The sequence below is a fragment of the Pithys albifrons genome, chromosome 1 (assembly GCF_047495875.1).
Source record: "Pithys albifrons albifrons isolate INPA30051 chromosome 1, PitAlb_v1, whole genome shotgun sequence".
In the NCBI taxonomy this organism is placed as follows: domain Eukaryota; kingdom Metazoa; phylum Chordata; class Aves; order Passeriformes; family Thamnophilidae; genus Pithys; species Pithys albifrons.
This window is the reverse complement of record NC_092458.1, coordinates 63272907-63291814: the sequence shown is the minus strand read 5'-3', so window position 1 is coordinate 63291814 and position 18908 is coordinate 63272907. Positions and strand designations below refer to the sequence as shown.

Here is an 18908-nt window from a genome sequence, read left to right as displayed (position 1 = left end):
CTTAAAAAGCAGTGAGGCTTGGGGAACCACCAAGCAACCCCCTCAAATTTCTACCCATTTTTTCCTCTCTCCTAAGAGCAGCATCCACTGTCTTGCCCAACAGAGGAGCTTCAGCTCTGACAGTGTGAATCATTCAAAAATTCATGATCAGCTGTCTGGAAACAACTAATTCTATCTGGCAGCTCTCTGAGAAAGTAGAGTGTATGCAAAAGGGAAGGCACGCTCTCTGTTAAAGGCTGCTGCATATTTGTGTAGCTTCTTCTTGTTCCACATGCAGTTATAAATGGGGGTAGAGGGTTGGCAGTGTGGATTCCCATGTGATAGGCATGCTGTAAAGTGTTTTCCCATCCTAAAGATTTTTGAGTCTTTATCACAAATGGTACATGGAATACATGCTATCCATCAAAGTTGCAAATTTTGAAAACTGTTCAGACTAGCAAGTGTTCATTATTCATGTATTCCTTATCATTCATTTGAAATTCATCTGAGCTGATTTAAGTACATTAATCTCTGATCTTACTAACCTCATTAATTCCTGTGGCACAGGTTATGAAATAATTTTAAAACAGTGGGTGGGATTAAGATGACATTCCTCAATGCTATGTGTTTTAAATTGGCCACAATTTTTGCTTTCAAGTATCGTATTAAATAATTATATGAATTGCCTTAATTCTCTATTAGCAGGTCTAATTTGAAAAATACTTTTTTTTAGGAAAGTTTAATTTTGGGGTTCTTTCATCAGTTATTTTTTAAGAAAGAGGACTGTTAGGCACTTTGTTCTAAAATGCTTAAATCAGTGCTGAAGTTGATCTATTTTCACAAATAAATTGACATTTTTTAAGCACTGCAGGCACTTTTCACAACAGTATTCTTTTACAACCTCAGTGCAGTTTAAAAAAAGTGCATCAAACCTAATATTACAAAATTCTGCATTATAATTTAAAAGCCATATACCTGAAATTTGCAAAAGAATTTATATCTCATTAGAAAGCTACAATTCTGTGTCTCTGACTCCTTTTCTCACATGTATGGGTCCTCTCTGGCATTCTCTCTTTCTCTGTGTTTCTCCTCCTCCCTTTCCCCTCCCTCCTTCCCTCTCTCCTGTAGTCTCCTCTGGAACTAAATTATTTCACACTGAGCTAATGAAAATAGAGCTGTGGCAGTAGCTTGATCAGCCTGAAAAACAGGCTGTAATTCTGGCATCTGAACTGTGGCAAAAGGTAGACCACCTTTGAAAAATGTAGCATATGACAGATTATTTCTCAATGGATGATTAAAGATATACTTAGGCCATTTTTTTCCTTATACTTGAGTTGTTTTTGTTAATTTTCAAAGAAACTTGTTCACCTACAGTGGTTGAAACAGAATTAATACGGTATGTGCTATGTTAGAGTGGGAACACACAAGGGAGAACCTGGAAAGCAGAGTTTATTTTATTGTGTCTCCCTTTATCAACATTGACCTTCTCTTGAGATAATCAGTACAAGCTGGAGGAAGAATGAGTGTTCACGAGGTGACCTTTGAGGAAGCAAGTCACCCGGAAATGACCATAACTTGGCCAGTCAGCTCTCACATTTTTTTTCTTTCCACCTCTCCCTTGTTGCAGTTTTTGGTAGCATTGACTTCCACAAAACCTTCTGTTAAGGCACTAATCTTTCCTAATGCCTCTCAAACTTGTTATATTACTTTTTGAATAGTCTGGTTAGAAGTTAGAATGGTAGATCTGACAAAATGTCATTAAGGTGTCTTAGTGTGAATTAACATGCTTAATGGAGATACTCAGGACTGACTCATTGACCCAGTACTAGACTCTTGTGGATTAATGGATGCCAGGGGATCAACCTTTTGGGAGAAAAAGAAAGAAAGAAAGAAAGAAAGAAAAAGAAATGGCAGCTTTAAAACCTTGAAGTGAATTATATTAGAAAAGTGAAAACGTCTGGGTTGGATTTTATTTCATTGGGAGGCCATAAAATGGTATACCCTTAGCAAAATATATTAAACACAAATGTCAGATTTGATGCAAGTGGTGTACAATTATGATAGTGTTAATAGTGGTCCTCTGTCACCTGAAGACATATTTTTAAAGTTTAATTTCTCAGCAGTTTGGATTTGTCACAGGCTTGTAAATTAGAAAACGCATTTGGAGGATGTTTTCTTATACGAGGACTCAAGGCATATAATACTGTTAACTATACCTTGGAGGCTTAGTATAGCTATTAAAATAAACTAGAGATCACATTTACAGACAAGAAATGTCTATTACAATATTCATTTCACCTTTTTTTTTTTGCACCCTTCAGTAGCTTTACTGCATCGTTCTTCATCTGAGAAGAGCCAAGCTTCTCAGGCAGTTTGAAAGGTAGCTGACTATTAAATGATAGAAAGCTAACCTGTCTTATTAGAAGTGTGAATGAAAGGGGAGCAGAGGAGGTTACCAGCTTGTGAAATGTCAAGGACAACTAGACAGAAATTACTGCAAATAGATTTAGATCACTAGAATCCCTATTTTTGTTAACTCTTTGAACCCCAAGTATTTCTTGTGGCAAGAAATTATCCATGTCAGGTTATGTATTCAGAAAGATTTATTCAGAACTTCTGATATGTTTTGGCAAGAGCAAAGAAACCAATAACATTTACTGAATTGTATCAGTTAATGCAAAATTACAAATCAGCTGAATTGTGTCTACAATTAGATGTGTGACATATGCATCTAAAATGCTTAATTGGTCTGTGAATATTTTAAAAATACTAGACTTTAAAAATAACCCATTGGTTTTCTGTGTCTTCTTTCTTTACATTTCATCATCTTATGCCTGCAAAACGATGTAACTTTTGGGGAAGTTCTTTTATGTTGTGGGTTTTAATATATATATTTTTTTTCCTTTGTGTTTTGATTTGCACTGGATGACACAATGTGTGTATTGTAGTAAGAAGATATTTTTAGATTTCTCTTTCATGAACATTTGTATCTTGAAACCTAAACCTCTCAAAGTCATGGTAGCTTCAAACAAGCATTCCTTTGCATAGAGCTGGCTTTACATGGACCTTTTACCACTAGTACCACTGAAAGTGCAATAGGAGTTTTAAGAATCCTGTTATGAGCTACTCTATCAAGTGGAAAGCAGATTGGGAGACAGAAGGTCCTCTGTGTGCCACCCCCTGGTGTAAATATCATCCCTAAAACATACTTTTCCCCTGCTGATTTTTGAGTCTCCTCATCCCTATTTTCAGGTGAATTTAACAATGACCCTCCTAAAGTATGAAGCTGGTGATTTGTAAAAAGCTGTTGTATGACAAATTACATTCTGCGCTAAAATGAATGAAAAATAGCAGATGCTGCCAGAAAAGTATGCAGTCTCAATTTCCCATCTAAAGACTACAAAGGTTGATAAAAACATTTATTTTGGCTTCTGTGGGATGAACATGTGAAAAAATATAATAAGGTCAAAGTATATATAGGAATAAATTAAGTTATACACAATTTAGCAATGATTCTGCTAGCTGGTTGAGGGAGTTTAAAAGATTATTTTCCACTTCTGTCACTAAAACGTAAGCAATGGAGTAATACATCATTGTTCTTCATTTGGATTTTTAGGAGCTGAAAGGCTATAAAGCTGGTAAAATAATGCTTTTCAAATATATAATAATTTATGCAAAGATAAAACAGTAATTTATTCTCTGTATGTAGGATGGATTGATAGCTAGGACAAGGGAGAATGGGCTTAGGTTGTGTAATGAAAGATTCAGACCAGTTGTTAGGTAAAACTTTCTCAGCTGAAGAATATTGAAGTCAGTTGATGGAAGTAGTCTGGAGTTGCTGTCATTCAATTCTGGGACAACAGGGTAGACAGATATCTTGCAGGATAGATGGCATAGCTGAACCTCATCTGGAATGGAGGATTAGCCAACGTCATCTCCCTAAATGTAACCGTGAAGCAGTTACTTATGTGAGTATCTGTTTCTTATCCATAACAGGAAAAGCACCAAATGAGCTGGTGCTCTCTCTAATCATAATCTTTGTTAGAATATGAACTGGCACATACCCATTTGTGAAAAAAAAGAAACCTCAAACTCTGGCTGAGAAAAATGTAAATAAGCTTCAAAAATATCTCTACCATTGCTAGTGTTATTTTATTTCCTGAATTCTTTGTTTGTTCTTTCAGCTTTCAGTGGCTTCTTGCTTAACACAATTCTCTCTTGGGCCCCAGTTGTCATCTTGTTGTCTCTGCTGAGGTTCACTCCTGTCTACTCCTTCCTTTTCCCAGCAACCTCTCGGGCTCCATCCTTGCTGCCTCACTGTCCTTGCTAATCCTTCCTCTCTCTGCTTCTCCCAGCTTATACTTCTCTCAGCAAAAGACTCTCAGGGGCCCTGGGGAAGGAACTATTCGCCTTTCCATCCCCAGCCAGCACCTGCCATTGGCATGAGATAGAAGGGACAGCTTCTTCAATTTTTCACAGCAGAATTAACAGTGAACACATAAAAATAAACTTTTCTATTACACTTTCCTAGGTTATTTGTATTTTCTATTATTCTAAGTAACTAAATACATATTTTGAAGATTTTTCCAAATGTTAACAAGTTCATACATACAGGATGCCATAGGCTTTCACAGCACGTCTGTTTTTTAGTATACATTCATTCTTTAGAAATGAGAAGAGGATGTATTTATCTGAGCTATTTTTAAGTATTGTGGTTTCTTAGTCTAGTCAATAGGGGAGACAGCAAAGTTACAGAGGAATATCAAATGCTACCAAAGAAAACTGAATGGTTAATATGAAGTATGGGAAATATGTATCTGGGAAAGGTCACATGCAAAATTGCTCATATTTCAAGGAAAGGTTCAATTCATGCTAAATAGTACTCAAATAAGCAAAGAAAATTGTAGGCTGCACTAAAAATAACACTGGAGAGAATGCTGAGACTATAAGACAGTGTGTTTATTAATTTTTTTGAAATGGTATGTTTAGTTTTGTTACTTTGACTAAAAACTTGACCAAAAGAAGAAAAAAAAGGAAATAAAGGGGAAAAAAGCAAACAACCCACCTCCCCCCGCCAAACCCCCACAAACTACCAGGAGATGTGTAAATGAAATTATTAGAGTTCTAAAGAGAGAGTGTTATTTGAACATGGTTTAGAAGTCTGGCACTGGTTAGTTTCCAGAGCACAGGAATAAGACAGTTCAAACTAAACATACACAATACAGTAAATCTTATGAAGAAAGTTAATCACATACTTTTATTTATTCTATTTCTATTTATGTTTTCTGCTATACCAGACAAGGGAACATTAAATTACACTGAAAGCAAAGAGCAACAAAGATAAAATTACTAAATGGAAGTATCATTAAAATACTAAGTGATTTAAATCCCTTTGTTTCAAGATACCCCTGAAGCCAAAGGGTTAGCAGTATTCAGTTAAACACTAGATATGTCTCTGCGTAGCATAAATCTTTCAGGTATGCTAGATAGAAAAGTTCACAATTACATACTAGAACATTTAAAACTGAAATAGGAAATCTAAGTGTTAACTTTGATGGGATCACATGACTTGCTTACTGTGACGTTACAGGTAAGCAGCCACCATATTGAATAAAAATCAATAATAATTAAAAAAGAGTGATACGTGTTTCAAGGCTTTTATACAAAATAGAAACAAACTTTGCTTCCTTTTTTCCTGTAATAAATTGTGTTTCATTTGAATATTGGCTTTTAAATTAATTTTGAATTTGTAATATTACATAATTCTGAGATCCTTATGAATTTTTCCATTTTTGGGGGGGCAATGTTCTTAGTTTGTCAGTAATTTGTGTGGTAGCATATATTGGGTTGTCACCTGCTCTCAGTCCTGAGTTTGTAATAGTTTGTTGAACTCCTGAAAGACTACTGTATAGTTTTCTGCAGCTATGAGGATCATTCATTCTTCTTTGTGTTCCAATAGAGAAAACCGAGGCCTTCCTCTGGAACCTGAGAGTTAGGGAATCCCATTTAGGGAAAAGGAAAGAAGATTACTTTTAGAAATATCCTGAATAAATTAGAGGTGTATATAATAAAACTTAAAATTTTCCGTAAAATAATGTTTTTCTTTTAACCCTATGAGATATTCAGGTTTGCTTTTACTTTGACTTTGATTTAGCTTCTTTTTTATTACTTATTGCATGTATTATTTTTTTAAATTCAGGGGTTTTTTTCTTTTTGAAATTGCAGCTTGTTTCAAAATGAGCTGTCCAAGTTTAGGCATGTCTTACTTGGTTAGTGTTTTGCACTGGTTAGATATTGATTGGCATTGCATTTTAGTCTAACCTGAATTCAAACTGTAGTATATTAAAATGATGTAAAGAAGCAATTAAATTACCTCCCTAAACATACTTAAAATTGTAAGCAATGCACCTTTTTCTTTTTTAACTTAATACATTTGAAAGGACCATCTATACTTTAACTTCTCTGTTCTCTGTGGAGCTGCAGATCAGATTTAATTAGTTAAGTTTGTATCTGCAGTGATATTTTTTTTACGCTTCGCATGTCTGCAGCCTTTGAAAGGACCACTCAGGTTTCTGGTGCTGTGTCATCAGTTTTGATCATGTTACACAACTGAATGCAATAATGCTTTTAACAATCCAATGTAGAGAAGTTAATCCATATCTGGATATTAGAAAAGAAATAGTGGGTTTTAAAGCTTTTCGGTTGTTATTGCAGTTCAAGACTTACTGCTAAAAAACAGACACATTTATTATGTCAAAATTAATTTCTGTTTATCTGTGCTGGGAACTGGGAAAAACTTCACACCCTGAATTACCTGTAATGTATTATACAATGCAGATAACCTTGGCTATGCAGTTATTAATCTTTCACATTTTAAGTATCGTGTATATCTGTTTGATGGACATTTGTTGTACTGATACTTTTCTCTCCATGTATTTTTGAAGTTTTCTTACAGTAGAAAAAATCATTCACTCTCAATTATTTTTCCTTATATAGGTGGTCAAATTGCCACCTTTCCGAATGCAATTAAAGTATATAGAGAAAGTAAAATCAAGACAGTATTATATCTGCAACTTTTCCCCCTTTTAAGTGTTTTTCTTAAATAGCAATTAAAAAATCCAATGTATTTTCATATTGAAGGCTTAGCATACTGTTTCTTATATCTGTTATTCTGCAGAGGTCTCCTTTACTGATAAGCACTGCTTTTTTTTAAGTTGTGCTTTTCATAAAAACAGGTATGGGAAAAACAAAGGTTATTTTGTTATGGGAATGATATTTGGCTGTACGTACAGAAAACAGATTATAAAATTTCTTAAAACAACTGCACAGAAAGAAACCCATGAATGCTTTAATGTGTACTACAAAAGAGCCTGATTCTAGGATGATCATTTAGCATCTCTGTATAATTGTGAAATCTCATCGTGTGTTTTCTCCTTGCTAGGAGTTAATTCCAGAATTTTATTACCTGCCAGAGATGTTTGTCAACAGTAATGGCTACAATCTAGGAATCAGGGAAGATGAAATTGTTGTGAATGATGTTGATCTCCCTCCATGGGCCAAGAAGCCTGAAGACTTCGTCCGTATCAACAGGATGGTAAGCTGTGCTTTAATTTTGCTTAAGTAAGGGGTTCTGTATATAACGAGCTGACCTAATCCTGTTTTTCATCTTTTTAGAACTAGATTTATAGAAATAAAATAAAAAATTAGGGACAATTTGCGTTCTGTCTTTCTTGACAGAACCTTGTATTTTACAGTAAGTTTTCCTTCTATGTGCCCAAATTATGGAAAGTTATATTCAATTATTTGCTCTCTCATGAGAAAGCATCACATGGGCATGAGCTGGACAATACAAGATAGCCTAAAACATTTATGTTTGTCCCTCCTCACCATCTTCTACATAAAAAAAAAAAGGATAAATATGAATACTGGTGTCTTGCAAGACATGTTGTATTCATTATTCTCCTGAAGATATGCACTTCCTGTTCATCAGAGATGAACTGGAATTGTAGAAATATGAACATAAGCCAATGACTGCCATCTATGAATAAATTTTGCAGAACTGATTAGATCTAAATCACTGTGAGGCCTGCAGAATTTATCCAGAAAGAACATATAGGTTTTATATTTAATTTCAAAGGTAATGATTTTATTATTGATAGACTTAATACATATGTATCCTTTTATTAATTTTTAGGAAAAGCAAGGTATATTTTGATGCTTTGACCAGCAATAGTTCAATTTATTGTTCTGCTCTGGAAATAATACTTCCTTAAAATGCATATTGCTTGTCTTATGATAGAGTCAGGACTATGATTTCAATAAGCTATGGTTTTCCATACAGCTGCAGAACTGTTCAGCTTAGGCATTATTCCCAATAGTGCTTTTATGGTAGCATTGTAAATCTAACACTATTGGTTTGGTTTTATTTTTTTCTGATAAATGACACTTTAACTTCAAGAACTGTCTATTTAAGGAAAATTTTGCTACAAGAATTGATATAAAAATAGCTCTATGAAGTTCAAAAGAATAGAAAAATATTATAAAAACAAACCTATTCCTAGTTTTAAATGATTTAGACATAGCCTCCATTTAGAAGAGTAAGTGGTTTGACATATGTACAACAGTCTCCAAAGGATATGATGGCAACCTCATCACTTGAGACTTATGAAACACAGCTATGAGAAATTATTCTGCCATTGACAGATCAGTTTGTCATTGACAGGAAGAAGCTGAACAACATTTCTTGGCCTAATTTATCTTATAGCTGCATATATTGTAAAATTCTTTCTAAAAACAAGTCATTGTCACAGCTGATGGAAATAATTCAAGTGCAATTTGACTGGCAAAGAAGGAGGTGTCCTCAAAGGACAGTCCATTAGCATTCTCAAGCGTGGGATGCACAATCACAGGTATGTGTCTCTGGAGTGCCCACGTCACTTCACAGAGTCCTCTCTGGGATTGTGTTTGTGGCTAGACCCAAACTGAGCCCAGGGGTAAGCACACTAAAGTTGACCCAGAGGTTTATTTTGGACATCTGAAAGAAGTATGATTCCTTAATTGAAAAGGAGAAAGAAGCTGACACCTATTGGGGGATTTAATGAGAGATGCATATTAGGGACTCACTTTCAGAAATCTTATAAAGGATGTTCCTTCTTGTATCTTAAATTGTATTTTCATCATCTTTCCTTTTGATAAAGATGGAATGATTAATAGAAGGATAAATGGTACTGTGTGATAAGAGATAACCTGACAAAAAGCTTTAGCTTTAGCTTATTTAATTTCCCTTGTGCGATTTCTGCATTAGAAAATATCATAGCAGCTCTCTACAGAAAAGTTTTGCACTTTTGAAGAAAACAACTACTTGCATGAATTTAGACTATGGAATTTAAGCCCCTTTAGGATTACACTACTTGATAGTTAGATAATGACTGATTGCAGTAAGTATGCTCAGACTGCCAGGAGACAGCCAAACTGATGTTAAATTTGGAGTAGTATTATAATTCCAGGCTTCAACTAATTGAGTGGTTTGCAATTTTGTAAAATTAAAAATGATCTCCCATATGTCAGAGCCTTTCTATACTATTTTCCAGCTCTTTCCTCACAGATGTGAGTACTACGCCATTATTATACAGTTTTGCTGAGAGGCAGTTTCTGCATGGCCTTTATTCATCCAATCATTTACTCCTAGCAAGAACATGTCCAGAAGTTAAAATTCAGTTCTATGGAGATACATGCTGTTTTCAAGTGAGCAGTCTGAGGAGGTTTGCAAATGATAATAAAGTTAGGAATTGCGTAGAAAACAGGAGGAAGAGGCATAGATTTGTCTGAATTAGATGCAGAAAATAGACTGAAAATCACCTTGAAAGGAAAGAATTGAGGATATTCAATTAGAAGTCTGGAAGCAAAAAGAGTGCCAAAAATAGAGCAGTAACAAGGTAAGGGTGACAATAAGCAACACTTAGATGAGATGAAACTCTGTAATTCTATATTCACGAGAAGTAGGTGTATTTTGATGCCATCTGTGAAGAATTATTGCATCACAGAGGATGCAAAGAGTTATACCTGCCTATAGTCCTTTTGAGACTGCACCTGGAATATTGGATTCACTTCTGTGTGACTAGAAAACAGAAGTGTTCACATTTGGATGGAGTTCAGAGGATAAAGGCAAAGTGAATAACTTTGGGACTTTAGAGCATGATATATGCATAATATTTTACAAAGCTTATTATAAAAGAGCAAGTAGCTAAAGAAGGATAATCCGTTTTCACAAAAATGCAGTACGAAGTAATGGAATTACATTTTGAAAATGTACTAATTTTAATATGTAATAATTTTTCAGAAACACTTCTTAATGGAGGGTTTTGTTAACACATACAGCAAACTGCCAGTACACCATATTTTTGGTCAGTAGGATGGGACTGCTCAAAGGAACAAATAGAAAGGGATTGGAAAGTTTGACATTCCCCACCTAATGTCTGGTTCCATTATTTGAACCGGCCAGCAGATGTATTATGTTAGGTCATCCCCAGGCCAAGCTTTGGCTGTTTCACAAGAATCTATCTTGAGAAAAACAAATAGCCTGGGTGTGATGGTGACATGTAAAACACAGCAAGCTTGTGCAAGCCTGGAATTTCTACAGCAACTTTGCAAGCAAGTAGAGAACATGTTTATGGAAAAGGAAGAAGTATTTCAAGTTAAGTGTTATTTTGATCCTTTGTCTAATAAAATCAGAAATAGTCATTTTATCTCAGTGGAAAGGATCCTATGTGGCACTGCATAATAGTGGGATCTTGTTTTTCCCTAGCTGACACTATTTTCTTCTGTTGCTATAATGTGTAATTTTATGTGGGAGCAAATACAAATCCTTATATACTACTTGCACATTTATGAATGTCTACATTTTCCTTAAGTCACAGCAAGAATTCAGCATTTCATCCTGAGACTTACCAAAGAAAGCAGAGAAAAACCAGTAAACCATCACAGAGGCACAGTGTCATAAATCATTATAATTTAACCAATTGCTTAACAAGCTTTACTAAAATTCTATGCAAATTATTAAATGACAGACAGGGGGTTTGAGTTGTATCGTTTGATTGTTCAGCTGGCTGTTTTACACTTCAAACTAAACACAGAAATGGAAGTGGAAATGGTTTTCCATCAAAAGAGATTCCTTTAAACTTGTGAAAATTAGACTTATTGTAAAGACCAAAAAGGACATTCAGTCATGTTACTTTTAGGACCTATTACAGTACCTTCTAAAACACTCGGTGTGTATATCAAGGATTGCTGTAGCAGTTTTATTTATCCGTGCAAAACTAGACTGATTACTATGGAGTTACTCATGAAACATTAATAAAGCACTATGTTCAATGCTAACATGATTATGGTCTGACCTCAGCGATGGTACAAAGGACAGAGGCAGAAAGTGTCCCTGATAACATTACCCTAATGCTGGGCTCATCAATCATAATCACCCAGTTTACCAGGGAGAAAAAAAGCCAGGCATAAAACCTTCCACAGATGTGCATCTGTAGACCTACTCAGCCTCTCAGTCCCCACAGACTCAGAGCAGTCCTGAGAGCCAGAAATAGAACAGATTCAGTCAGTAAGTCAAGCATGTTAAATCAAGGCAGGGAACACCACTGTGAAACACTGAAGCAGAGCTTTTATAATAAGCATTCTTTAGTTTTGAAACAAAAGATGTGAGATTGTGTAATTCAAAGTTAATTATAATGATATTTTCATTATGGTTTATGCACATATTAAATTACAAATTGCAGTGCTGAGTAAAATGCATTCACTATAAATTATATTTTTGAGAGATTAAATGGTGTTCTGTTTTTGTTATACATACTTTGTTTCTATTACATAACTGTTACTCAGATTGAATTTTCTTTCTGTCTCTGAAATGATTTATTTGCACTCTTGTGCTGCCAATTACATTTTTGTACAGTTCTCTGGCTATTCAGAAGCATGCATAGTATTTCATAATTAAAAATCTTCTTGTATAGTCATTAGAAATGTCTAGTATGCAATCTCTGTGCTATGAGGATCTGGAAGATTTATCTTTTCCTCCCCACCCTTCAGCAGCAGTTGACTTTTTTTTTTACCAGATAAGCAGTAGATAAGACTTGATATTACTTCCTCAGTAGTAGCTTTGATTTTATTTTATGAGTTGCCAAGGTTAGTTCCCAATGCAATTAAAACTTATTCAGGCAACAGGAGTTTCAATCTACTTTAGAAATAGCAGTGATTTTTTTTTAACTTGCTACACTGCTGAAGAATCTTATTTACATCTTGAAGATGCTTACATAAAGAATCAGTTCCTGTACAGACATCCCTGAATAACCCAAATCTGTATAATGTACTTCTGTGTAACTTTTAATATTTTAACTAAATATTTATTAAAATATTACTTTGCTTAAATGAACATAGCGAATTTCAGATACCAAGACTGCCTGGTTTATTTTATGAAGGAAGTCAAGTATTTCTCTTCAATATCAGTACAAGGAATGGTAAATGAGGGAGAGAAATACTGGGGGTAGAGAATCTTCTATGCAATGGCTGCAAAGGAACACAGATGTGAGGAGAGAGGAGAAAAACCCAGCTCACAGGCTGAAATGGCTGATGGTCTGTTATTGAGTAGATCTGTAAAGCCAAAGTGCCTCAGGTAATTATAAGAAAATATTTTAAAATATGCTAAATATAATTTATTAATGAGGTACAAGGGGGTTTTGGAGAGATAGTATATGGATGTGGAAGAGAAGGAAGCAAGGGAGGAACTGCAGAAAGAGGAGGGACAGCTGTGGTCCAGACAAGGAGCAGCATCAGAGCTTTCCACTTCTCTGGTGACACAAAATACCTGGAGAGCACAAAATGTTGTGTTAGAAAGAGGCTGGAGTAGTGTATTTTGTAAATCTGGAAATTCTGATACTTTATAGACACATAGTGTTCATTACAATAAAATCCTACTGAAATCTCTGTGAAAAATGCTTTTAACATCAAGTTAGAATGAGTAGAAGGGAAAGTGTGCAGTGTTAATGCTGTGGAAAGGTCCAAAAAGAGCTATAGTACTTTTTCCTAGTAAGCCATAACTTGGTTAATATTAACTTTTTTTAGTTTATACATAAACCTACTAATACCTATTTGTATTTTACAATGGATACAGATCAGATTTTCAGCCCGTAGAACTTGCCTGCAAATACACAAACCCCACAAAATATACATACACTAGATGTATAATAGTGCTTGCAATTTACCTATTGACAATAAAAGTCATTCCACTGAAAACAGTAACGTGAGAAACTTCGTTCTCGAAACAAAACCCATGAAAAAATACTGACTGCAACATTGCTGTTTGAAAATGAAGCCCTAGTAACAGTGGTTCAGACAAGTTGTTTGAGAGTGCCTGAATAAAACTCTATTTTCTTTAGATTTTAATTATAATAGAAAACAAGCTAAATGTTAGTGCATTTCTGTTTAACAGTAAGAATCTTCAAAAACCATAAATGATATTACATCATTATACAATTAATATTTATTATTGCATTTAAAAAATGTTATATTTCATGTTACAAATACTCAGAAAATTAAAATGCCCAAAATGTTTTATAACCAAAATGTTGTTGAAAAATGCTGTTCTTTAGCACCAGCCTATTTTGAGGTATTATTATTATTATCTTTTTCTGTATGTTGTTCCTACTGTACCTACAAATGATTTTTTATACAGAAAATTCCCTCACCCTATTCCCTACTGAGCGTTGCATATTCTTGAGAAACCAAATGATGTACTGTTGACAGTGAACAGCTCATAAATTTTCAGAAGGCACTAACATGGAGGGGAAGCAGCCTGTGCATTAGAGCAAATTAGGGAGAGGATTCTGCAAGTATCGCATGAGTAGCATTGCAGAAGTACTTGGAGAAACACCAGCAAAACAGGTCAGACGTGACATAAAAAGCTTTCTCATGACTAAAATGAATCCAGGTTATAAAGCACAGATCAGGAGCCTTGTCCCTGCTGAGAGGCAGGTGGGACTCTGTAACATTTTGGTAGCCCATTCTTGGATGCACCCTACCTATTGTTCATGCCCCGCAGGCCACCCCGATTGGGACACCATAAACATCACACAGCACCCATTGCAGCCTGAGCTGGAGGCTATGTGGTGCTAAGGCCCATGAAGAGTCATCCTCCTTCACAGCCCTGGCTCCTCTCTCCACCATGCACTCTGGTCTCTGTCCCAAATCCTGCACAACCTGTCTTACACTACGCAGCTACCAGCCCTTGCTACCACCAACTTCCTCAGACCCTCCCTGACAATAATTCTGCCAACTGGCACTTTCCTGTGGTGTTCTGAAATTTATAGTTCAAAATAATTAAATCCCCACATTACAAATTTTTTCAGAGTTTCCTCAAGAACTTAAGGTTCTTCCCCAAGGAACTAAGGAACCCAGAGTTCTTTCAAGAACCATTAGACCTGTAAACATAGTGCAATAAATCTGTTTAAAGAATTGGAGACAAAGACATGATATTCAGCTGCTAAAAAGTAGTTCATTTAATGAGTTATTAAAGAACCATTAATCCACATGACATGGAAGTTCTCCAAACCTGCCAGGGTCAGTAAGACCTTCTCTGGAATGACAAGCTGCTTAGGAAGGGCTTATCATGTGAGTGGAAACTGCCTCATGGAAATATAACATAGGTGTTCAACTGTCCTAACTCTTCTGACTTTAAAGGTCAAAAAAAGTGTACCCACCATCATGAGCAAGGCTGACTAACTGCTGTTAGTGGACAAAGTACTCAACTTTTTTGCCTCAGTTGTCAGTGGCAACCTCTCTTTCCACACCTTGAGTGCCTGGAGTCTCTCCCACTGAAAGGGAAGATCAGTTTTATGACCACCTGAAGAACCTGAACATACGTAAAAGTCTATGGCACCTAAAGAGTTGCTTCCCAGAGTCCTGACGGAATTGACTGATGTAGTTGTCAAACCACTCTTCATCAAATGTCATGGCAGTCATGTGAAGTCTCTGGTGACTTGAAAAAACATTGCATTCATTTTTAAAAAGGGTTGAAAGGAGGACCCTGGAGAACTACTGACCTGTTAGCCTCACCTCTGTGCCTGGGAAGCTCATGGAACAGAGCTTTCTAGAGCCCATGCTAAGGCACATGGAGGAGATAGGGAAGTGATTTGAGAAAGGCAGCACACCTTCACCAAGGGCAAGTCCTACCTGACCAACCTAGTGGCCTTCTACAATGGAGTGCCTACATATGTGGACATGGGAAGGGCTACTGATGTCACCTGTGTGGACTTGTGTAAGGCATTTGACATGGTCCCCCACAACATCCTTCTCTCTAAATTGGAGAGAGATGGATTTGATGGGTTGACTGTTTGGTCAATAAGGAATTGCTTGGACAGTCACATCCAGAGGGTAAGGGTCAACAGCTGAATGTCCAGGTGGACATCGGTGACAAGTAGTGATCTGTACTGGGACCAGTACTGTTTAATATCAGTGAGGCAGTGGGATTGAGTGCACCCTCAGTGGGTTTGCAGATGACACCAAGCTGAGCGGTAGGTTGGGAACACTCAAGGTTAGGTGGGACAGGGCTCTGAGCAACCTGAGTTAGTTGAAAATATCTCTGCTCATTACAAGAGGATTGGACCAGATAATTTTTTAAGATCCTTTCCAGCCCAACCTGTTCTATTGCTTTTGGTTCTGTGATTCCAGCACCAGAGCATATTAGGTGAGATTGGGTTGAAATATGCTCATTTAACCCAAGCATTGACTTTTTTTCAAATTTACTGTCCCACCTTTGAATAGTCAAAAGTTTTGCCATTTTCCTGAAATTCTCTCAACACTCTACAAATAACAGTTATTTCTGATCAAAGGAAATGCCTAATTTTTTTTTGTTAATTACTTGTTAATAAATAAATAATAGCTACAAATGAAAATAAACTTTAAATACACACAGTTCAGATGCTCAAGAGAACAGTTAGGTGACTCACTGTAAGTTGATTTGAGATGATTTCTGGAAAGATAACAGGCTTTAAATTCTAAATTCTTAAAATGTTTTATTACATACAAAAGAAACGTTAAAATTGAGCATTGAAAAATAAACACTTTATTTGTAGTTGCTATAGCATACTTAATTTTATCCTTGCATGTTAGCATCCTTCACTCTAATTGATGTAAAAGTCCTATGAAAAAGATTATATGGGATGATGTACTTGCTGACTGCATCCTGTTGTACCTCCACAATACTATGTAATTAAGGATTTAGCACTTTTATTATTTATTAGTAGTCATTCTTTGAAACCAAATAGTATTAGTCAAATAGTATTTAGTATTAAGCAACATTAATGCTCTTTAAATAATACTGCTCACAATATGCATGTGATGGCCTGATTTCAAAAAGGAAACAACAAAACTTTATATGGTTGTCTGCAACATTTCTTCAAAGCTTTTTATGATATGCTGAACTTAAGCCCTTGAAAACATGTCAGCTCTTATGCCTAGAGCCTTCCAATCCATTTTCCTCAGAAACAGTAGTCACTGCTTTTGACAGAAAAAGGTCCAGTTTTCCAGAAAAGCACAGAGAATTCCTCGTCCATGAGGATCATTACAGGGAAAATGTCTGAGGAACTATTGCATGTGACTCATCAAGCCAGCTGGGTTTGCCCTGTCTGAGGCTATTCCTGTGTGTGGGATGGTGAGCAGGGGGCTGCTGCCAGTAAGCAGTGAATGGCAGGCTGCTACAGTGCCTCATGATTAGTTCTGAAGCAGCGTCCTTGTGATGTAAATGAACAAATGAATAATCTTTGCCAACGTTTGTCTCCTTGTAGAATCTGAACTTTCCTGGGGCAGACATGAAACTCTGTCCTGGCTGGGAAGTGTTTGTGCTGAGCAGTGGCACTGTGATAAAAACAGTGGAGGAATTAGGATTTCTCAGGGGTGGAAAAACAAAAGCCACAGTCTTTGAGAATGAAAATTATAAGGTGATGTCATATACAGGGTTACTGTCAGCTCTGCCTGTATGCAGTTGAGTGGTAGTGAGCTTGACATAGATGTTTATACAATAAACTGTACTAAGGCAGGTATTTTTATTGCAGAGCAAATCAGGATCTTTTTTCAGTGGTGTCTTGTGACAGGCCATGAGGCAACAGGCACAAACTGAAACAGGAGGTTCCCTCTGACCATCAGGAAATGTATTTTTCACTGTAAGGGTGATGGAGCATTGGCACAGGCAGGTTGCAGTCTCCATCCCTGGAGATATTCAAAGGACATCTGGGTGCAGTCCTGGGCAGCCTGCTGTAGGTGACCCTGCTGCATCAGAGGATGTGGACCAGGTTATTTCCAGAGGTCCCTTCCAAACTAAGCAATTCTGTGATTCTGTACTTTTTTATTATTATTATTTTCTAACAAACTAATCGAAATTTAATTACCAAATCTGAGAACTGAACTGCACTTGTTGTGACAGGCATATGACACTTTGCAAAATCGGGACTGTGATGGAGTTGGGGCAAGGACATGTATAAAAACTTGGTTAATGAACTGTAAATCTTTATTTAAAGTTCCTATTTATCACAGTTCTCGTCTGAAGGTTATCATTAGGAGCAAAGGAATGGGTGTGCTAGAATGCTGTCTTAAATACGTCACGAGCCTTTATAGGAGACTGATTTGTGAATCAAGGTACAGACTTATGGAAAACTAGGACAGGCAGTCTGATAGAGGGATAAGGAGAAACTGTGTAAAGCCTTCAGCTTGTGAGAGCTCCAGTTCAGACAATGATATTTGCTAAGGATGCCAATCATGTCTGATAAATAAAGGCATATTGTTTGGATCAGGCTCAACAGTAATACTATCATCATTTCCTCTGTCTAGAATTAATCTCCTTCCACATTCTGAGGAAAGGAATAGCAAGCCTTGAACCCATTTTAAAACTAGCTAGTCATGACTTGTATTTTCTCTAGTGAACCAACATAATATCAAAAACAAATGAGAAAATTGCTTTTCTCCTTTGAGAGTCACAAGGTACACGTGGAGTTCAGAACCTCGTTTTGCATACAGCTTTTTAATCAAGTTTCCATTTTAGATTTAAGACTAATTGGAACCAGTTAGAAAATGAGTTAGATTTTTTAAATTTTTCCCCATTTCCATAGGTTTTTTCTGACAAATTATGTAAATTACTTCACAAGCTCAAAAAGTAATTACTAAAACCCTTGCAGTTTGGAGAAACCCAGTAGCTAAGAAGAAAATTAGCATGATATAAAGGTGAAGGAAAAGAGAATATCTTTTTAGTGCTTCTCTCAGTATAATTGGTTATACTTTTTAATGTTTGATGGATTTCAAATATATACATTAAACCTGAAAAGAAAATGTAATGGTACTCATTATGCTTCCTCAATTGCTTCCTAATCCTTGCAGGCCCTGGAAAGCGAGTTTGTATCATGTCAACTTCATCAGTGGATTGACCTTATATTTGGCTACAAGCAACGAGGACCAGAAGCAGTGCGTGCACTCAATGTTTTCCACTACCTAACATATGAAGGCTCTGTGAACCTGGACAGTATCACTGATCCTGTCCTCAGGGAGGTAGGTGTTTACTGCCATTTCATTCTGAAAACTGCTGTCATCTCACAAGAAATGGTACTTTTTCCATCTTTCACTGATGGAGAAAATTGGTGTGTGTGACTTGGTTCAGAATTTAGGTCCTAGGTGACTTCAGAAGCCAGTTCGAATAAACTAGCACTAATACAGATATCCCTAATATATTTAATTGTCATTTATGATGTGGGAAATTATAATGCAATGTATATTCTACAATATGTAATCTGCTACTTTTTGTAGTTTTATTAAGTTCAGTTAGTAGAACTGAAAAATGAAAAAAAACCTGCATCACTGTCATAGGGGAAAAAATCAATCTTACATTTTCA

At 36.1% G+C, this 18908-nt stretch overlaps 1 protein-coding gene across 6 annotated transcripts in view; it reads left to right on the top strand.

Annotated features, from left to right (window-relative positions):
- NBEA (neurobeachin) overlaps positions 1-18908 on the top strand; it is a 488059-nt gene that overhangs the window by 421847 nt on the left and 47304 nt on the right. For all 6 annotated transcript variants that reach the window (XM_071552778.1, XM_071552759.1, XM_071552769.1 and 3 more), the window contains 2 exons: positions 7421-7573; positions 18400-18567. In XM_071552778.1, coding sequence (XP_071408879.1) covers positions 7421-7573; positions 18400-18567 — 321 coding nt within the window. The remainder of the gene's footprint in view (positions 1-7420; positions 7574-18399; positions 18568-18908) is intronic.